Source organism: Belonocnema kinseyi, chromosome 6 (genome assembly GCF_010883055.1).
Source record: "Belonocnema kinseyi isolate 2016_QV_RU_SX_M_011 chromosome 6, B_treatae_v1, whole genome shotgun sequence".
Classification (NCBI taxonomy): Eukaryota; Metazoa; Arthropoda; class Insecta; order Hymenoptera; family Cynipidae; genus Belonocnema; species Belonocnema kinseyi.
Genome location: NC_046662.1, coordinates 73,529,992 through 73,537,334, shown reverse-complemented (window position 1 = coordinate 73,537,334; position 7,343 = coordinate 73,529,992). Strand labels below are relative to the sequence as shown.

General features: G+C 28.5%; 1 protein-coding gene and 1 long non-coding RNA gene across 3 annotated transcripts in view; one reads left to right on the top strand and one right to left on the bottom strand.

Annotated features, from left to right (window-relative positions):
* The window catches only part of LOC117174724 (solute carrier family 41 member 1-like), a 29,034-nt gene extending 22,191 nt beyond the window's left edge, over positions 1–6,843 (bottom strand). The window contains exon 1 of one of the 2 annotated variants that reach the window (XM_033364043.1): positions 6,650–6,843. Coding sequence is in view for 1 of the 2 variants with exons in the window: in XM_033364042.1 (XP_033219933.1) it covers position 6,402 (1 nt within the window). In the remaining variant the exon portion in view is untranslated. Of the gene's footprint in view, positions 1–6,401; positions 6,627–6,649 lie in introns of those variants that run through there. The other variant, XM_033364042.1, reaches the window with a different exon arrangement.
* LOC117174725 lies at positions 2,626–6,712 on the top strand. Its single transcript, XR_004467350.1, has 3 exons — positions 2,626–2,659; positions 3,212–3,317; positions 6,582–6,712. It is a non-coding gene; the product is annotated as an uncharacterized LOC117174725 (long non-coding RNA).
* Positions 6,844–7,343: the final 500 nt, after the last annotated feature.

Genomic DNA, 7,343 nt, shown 5'->3' with positions numbered 1-7,343 from the left:
CCCCCTCATCTGAATGTTTAAAGTATGAAATTTGCTCCCAACCAGCTCAATAAAATTGTTAAAAAGAAAAAGTAGCCTCTTCCAACGCAGAACAAAAATTTAATTCCTTCCCACCGAATAAAAATGATAAAAACAAAAAAGGCCTCTTCCAATTCAGAAGAAATGTAAAATAAATATTTGATTCCTTTCAATTGAATAAAAATACTACAAATAAAGAATGACTCTTCTGCCAATTCATAAAATATTGAAAAACAAAATTTTGCCCCTTCCAATTCGATACAAATTTTAAAAAGAAAAAAGGGCCTCTTCGAATAATTAATTGTTTAATACTTATTTATACATAAACATTTAACACTTTCACTTACAAATTTGACATTTTTAAATTGGAACACTTGAAATTGCAACGTTCCAAGTTTAAAAAATGATTTCTTTATTTAATTATTACGAAATGAAGTCACTTTCATAAGATTATACGGTAATTTTTTATTAAGGTTTTTTGTGTTGAATATTCTTCCATCCCCGCACAAATATATGAAAGATGAAAATAAAAATAATCTTTAGATTGTTTATGGAAAAGACTCGATTTTTTTTTAGTTTTACTAGAAAATAAAGAAATTTTCATAAGATTATATGATAAATACTAATGAAAATTTTTGTATTTAATTAGAATGAAACCATTCTGCACATCTGTCTAATTATACAAGACACAAAAAAAATGAATTAACCAAAATTGTGCATCCAAAAAAGATCTACAAATTTGTTATTAATCATTTTTTGATAGGACGCATAGTTTTTATTTCATTCGTAAAAAAACATTAAAAATCATTTAAAAATTGAACTTAGGGGCAAACGACACAAGCTAAGAAAAAATAAATGGACAACATTTATTCACCCTGAAAGAGCTAACAAAATTTTATTAATAATTTTTTTGTAGAAAGCATAGTTTATGTTTTAATCGTAAAAAATTTGAAAATAAAACAATTAAATTTTTGGACAAAATACACAAGCTATGCAAAAAATCAATAGACAAAAACTTGCTTACACAAAAAAGAGCTACAAATTTCGCATTAATCTAGGACACGTAGTTTTGGTCTGCTCATAAAAAATAGCATTAAAAAAAAAATAAATTTTTGAAATAGCACAATTTTTTATAGGAAGCGCACTTTTTTAAATTATGAAAGTAATATAATGAAAATATGTCTGTTTCAATACCAATACATATTATGAAATGGAACGATATCAATTTATTGAAATGATAAATTTTCCAGGACGGCTAAGAATAAACTGTAATGCAAATTCAGAACCAAATATTAAAGTGTTCATAATAAATCAAATTTGTACTTTATTTTGAAATATCTTAATAAGCAATCCTACTCAAAGTACATCAATAAATGTAATACATTTGATAACGAAGTAACAGTTGTCGATGCTTTGACCTTTAAATGTAAAAGGCCTCTAACACAAATGAGGAGGAAGTACAAAGACCGAGCGTTTAGCGCGAAACAAATCTATTATCGAGCGCGAAGATTGAGATCCACAGACGCGTGCAATAGGCGCACTCAAACTTGCGAGTGAAAATTCAACTGTTTTGTAGAGAATTCGTTATTTTTTTTTTGAAAAATAATTATCTTAGATAAAAATTTAAATATTATATTTTTGTTTAAAATTGATATGTGTAGTAGAAAAATTCAGTTATTTACTTAAAGAATTTTAAAAATGAAATAAATATAATAAAATTTTTTTTAATTATTCAAATAAAATGTGGACTAACATCACATCCATTTGCTCAAACCATTTAGTTGAAAATGTATGAAATTTTTCTTAAAAATTCGTCTTTGCAGTAGAAAATTAATCTCCATTGTTGAAAACTCAGAATTCAACTGCTTGGTTAAAAATGCATCGATTTTGTTCTGCATTCATATTTTTGTTTTAAAATTTAACTAACAAATGACGGTACGTGATACAAAATTTCAGGGGAAAAAATTAAGTTATTTATATATATACAACCCCTAATCAGCCATTGAGACCATTTTCCGATATGTTGTAATTTTTAGAATTGACGCACATATTATTCCAGCCAATGAGCGAAGAAGTTGAAAAATATTTTTCAAGGTAAAGTAAAGAAATAGTGGCATCAGCGAACATTTGTGAAAAAATAGTGTATTTACTTTACACTTTTTTTTTTAAATAGCAAAATAGTGTCTCTATATAAAGTAATGACTAATGATGTTATTTTGCCGACCAGGGTAATTAATTAATTAATTCTGATGTTAAATTTTGCTGATTACTGGCCAACATCATTTTTTGAAGAAACGAGCGTTCCAGGAATATCAGAGTGATCTACCCGTCGTTCTAATTCTTCATATCCATAAATCATCATATCATAATCTATTGTTATATGATATAACCATTTAAAACGCGAAGTTAGTACGATCATTTGTCAAAACTAATTTTAACTAGTAAAACGTGAAGTAACAAAATCCTTTTGCAAAGCCGGAAATATTTTTTTAAATTCCATCTTATTTTGTGTTTGAACTGATCACTTCATTTAAAACTAGATTCACCCAATTCTGCTTTTAAAAGAACTAATTTTACCTGTATAGTATTCAGTGTGGTTCGAGATGTGACCAATCACTCTTCTGTGACCAGTCACTACAAAGTCAGTATTTCGGGGTTTCACTGAATAGTGCAGATAAAAACTAGTTCTTTTTAAAGCAGAATTGGGTGAATCTGGTTTTAACTGATATTTCCTGTTAAAACGCGAAGTCAGATGGAATTTAAAATTTCTTCGGGATTTCAGAACTCTTTCCAATATAAGATAGAAAGTCATTCCGAGCCAATCAGAACTATTCCGAATAATTCCGATATGTGTATCCGAGCCTATGCGAATCAATCCGAACGGATCCGACAAAAGGTTTGAATCTCGTTTGTTGAAAAACGCTTGAAAATTAATCCGACTCAATCCGAGACTTCTACCCGAAAGCATCCAAACGAATCTGAAGTAAATTTTCAATTCGAATGAATCAGAATCAATTGACTTCGGATTCGTTCAGATTCATTCGGATAGAATCGGATTAATTTTCACGCGTTTTTCAATAAACAAGATTCATAATTTTTTCGGACTAGTTTTGACTAGTTAAAACTAATTTTGACAAATGCTCCTGGTATTTTCGCGTTTTAACTAGTTAAAACTATTTTCAACTGATTTCAGGTATAATCAGTGACATAAACCCAGATATGAAGGTCTGAAAGCAATGAACATTGGCAAACAGTTTTGCGAACATAAAACTTGTCACATACAGACTGCAAATATTCAGGTAATTTGCGGTGATAATTTAAGCCTTGATTTAAATAAGTAATTCTTAATAACATTAAAAATTATGAAAAAACGCTAAAATTAGGATAAATTGATAGTGTAGCAAAATATAGTAATATTTTCCAAATGGATTAATTTAAAAAATATATATTGTTTTTCGAGGGATCCTATGCAAGCATTATATGGAGATCCTAATAATTATATTAGGCGCCCTCGAAAGTTCATGTTTTTTACATAAATAAATGGATCTGAGAATTTCCTCAAGGTACACAAATATGCGCCATCTAAAGTTCATATATTTAAACAATAATAATAAATAAATATACTTTATATTGCATCGAAAAAAATATAAAATAAATTTAAAATGCCGTAATGTAATTCATGACAAGGATAATCTTTTCACTTTTACCTTCTTAATATGAATAATTCAACATTTATTTAAAAAATATTTTCTTAAATATGATCCAAAACATGCATTAGGAATTTCTAATTTCTTAAGGATTATGGGTGAAAAGAAATTGGAGAACAATTTATTACTTTACTAGTATTACTGGGAGTATAAGTGTAAACGTGGATATTCTTTTCACTCTTTGCATTGCAATCTAAAATATATTATATAAATATCAACTTAGAATAGTTTGATAACGAACATTTTACAAAGTACATTACTTTTATTGCTATAACTAACGTTTTTGTGGTTCGCAGTAAAATTTTACACTATCACAATAAAATATTTTATGTAACACGTGTATGTTTTCCTCGCTTTCTGGACGTGGTTTTGAGCAGCAAAGTAGGAAATTGTTGTTGGTGGGGTACTTTATCGGGGCAAAGCCCCCCATATAAATTGACCAGGGAGGGGCTAAGTATTGATTTCCCCCCCTCTGAAATTGAATGATTAAATTTATCGGATCGTAGGAACTGGAAATCTTTCAATTCTTTCTTGCTTTGTTCAATCTTCGAAATCTATCTGGAATCTTTATAAAATTATAGAAGTTTTTCTGAAATCTTTGAAATCCATCCAAAATATTTGTGAAAACTTTGAGATATTATTGCAATCTTTGTCAAATATTTGTAAAATCTTTAGAAATTCTCGCGAAATATTTGGTATTATTTGTGCAATTACTTAAATCTTTAGGAAGTCTTTGTGAATTCTCTAAAACTCTTTGCGAGATCTTTAAAAGGTTTGGGAGTTCTATGAAAATCTTTGTAGAATAATTTAAATCATGAAAACTTTGTGAGATCTTTGAAATCCTTATATCTTTGTGCATGATCTAAAAATCTTTGCGAAATATTTGAAATCTTTGGGAAATAATTTAAATCATTGTGAGATCTTCAAAAATTTTTGCGAAATATTTTTAATCTTTGTGAAATTATTAGGAAATCATTGAAATCATTTAAATCTATCTGAAATATTTGCGAAATCATTGAAATATTTGTGAATTCTCTAAAAGACTTAGCGAAATATTTAAAATCTTTGAAAATTATTGGAAATATTTGAGAAATAATAGAAGTCTTTGTGAAATCTTTGAAATCCACCTGAAAACTTTGAAATCCTTGGGAAAGCATTTAAATCTTTGTAAAGTCTTCGTGAAACCTTTAACAATTCTTTCAAAATCTTTGCGAAATATTTCAAATATTGTTGAAACATTCGGTAATATTTGTGAAATAATTGAAATCTGTGTGAAATCTTTATGAAATGTCTATGAAAACGTAAAAAAATTATTGCTATCTTTGTAAAATCTTTTTGAAATATTTTTAATCTATCCGAAATCATTGTGAGATCTAAAAATTTAGTAAGGGTTTTTTCTTCCGTCGAAGAAAAAGGAGAAAGTCTTGGAAAGTCTAGTTAAAAAAAAAAAAAACACACCTCAGAAGATTTTTGTTTTCATTTTTAAATTTTCGAGGGGGATCAAACAACACCATTCAATACAAAAATATATTGAAAGAAATTCTGACTAATTTTTACCATATAATCTTACGAAAATGTCTTAATTTCTTAGTAATTAAGTAGGAAAATCGAATTTTTCCAAAAAACACACCTCCCATGATTTTCATTTTCAACGTAAAATTTTCTTGTAAGAACAGACAATTACATTCAATATAAAAAACTATTTAAAAAATGTTAATCAATTTTTACTATATAACCGTATGAAATATGCTTCATTTCTTAGTAATTCAAATAAAAAATCGACTTTTTCCATCAAGCCTCCGACCGATTATTTTCTTTTTTATCTCAAAATTTTCGCGGGATGCTAAATTATCATAAAAAATGAAAAATCTTATTTACTGGAAACTTAAATTTAAATTTTGTTAAGTCCCCGTGGGCTTCCTATTTCAAAAAATGCAGTTTCAAATTGTTTCATTTTAAAGTTATTTATAACCTTTCATTTTTGATTTTAAAAATTCAAAATTAAATGGGTTAAATATTGAATACTTAAACGATATCTGAATAGGATTTGAAGTTGAATAAACGTATTTAATTATAAATCTATTCATTAGAATTTATTTTAAAGCAAAAGTTCAATGCTCAATGTTAAAATCGGTAAATTGTTTAATTTTGAACAAATACCAAATAGTTTTACAAAATAAATTATTCTTTTTTTAACACTTAAACTGAAGTTTAGTTTTTAAAATCATTAATAAATTTATATTGAAATTTGATCAACTTCAAATTTTTTGATTAAAAACTTTCCAATTCAAATACCTCTAATTTTTAATTGTTTAGGTCTTCAAAACTGACAATTGAACTGATAATTGAAAAAAAGGCTTTTAATCGAATTTATTTTAATCATGCGATATGAAATCTGTGGCACATTTCAAGTGACTGGCTAGATTTTTTTTTTTAAATTTGTTTACCGGTTCAGTGGCCACCCTGAAATTGACAATAATCCATAAACTACATTTTTTGTTTTTAAATGTTTGTTGCACATACATTTTTGCACATGTAAATCTTTTTTTTTTTTTTGCTAAAATACACTTAACCTACTTGCTCAGTTGATGTCAAAAGAAATGTTATAAATTCCATGTTTAGTTTCCAAGTTAACATGTCAATTTCAAAGAAGAAAAATATTTTTGAAGCACTTACTGGTGATGATAGAATGACCAGTTACTCGATTTGCCTGTCATTCAAATACGTCCATTTAACAGTGCAAACTTATTTAATGAGTCCGTGAGAATGAGCGTGCTATGATTTCACTGTGCACACTGATTTGATGATGATGATTTCAAATTTAAAAGAAGCATTCTTATTTTTTTAATCTTACAGAACCCGCAACTTCGCCGAGGAGGAAGACATAACCTCAACTCTGGAATGCCGCTCCCAAAGAGACATACCTCAATCTTTTTTCCATACTAAACGAGTACGTAGGCACAGAAAAAGCTCCGAAAAATGTTGACGAGAAGGTTGGAAACTTAGGAAAAATTGAGTCTACCCTTTGACACTTCGGTCTTCAGGCGCACCGAACGAAATTACAATGAAAAACGTCAAAAACTAAACATACGCGTGGCAATTTTCTATAGAGGGCGCATGATCGACGCTGTGATATCAGTACCGTGATCATTCTCTTAGCTTGGGCTCGTTGCTTCTTGCATTTTTATTCAATAAACAGGGGCGCACAAACCATGTATGAAAAGTAGCGGTTGCTACCCCAACTGAGGGGGGGGGGGGCTACCCAAGAGGTTGGGTGGGGTGTGGGTTTGAGTGAGATGGACTGGAAAATGTAGATTTTACTGAAAATAATACTAAACAATTTATAATTTTAAGTAAAAATGAAGAAAAAGCGTTTATTTCATAAGAAAATAGCCCGTCGCTATCCCGGTGGCGGAGGGAGTGTGCACCCCTGTCAATAAAGATGAAATTTCTCTTAAAACAGACGAATTTTTAATAATAAAAAAAATAGTGAAAGTTTCATCCAGTAATGATTTCAGTTCTCTTTTCAACACGAAAATATTAAATTTAAACAAAAAGTAAATTTTCTAAGAAAGTTAAATTTTCAACAAAACAGAAGAATTTTTCTACCAAAATGTA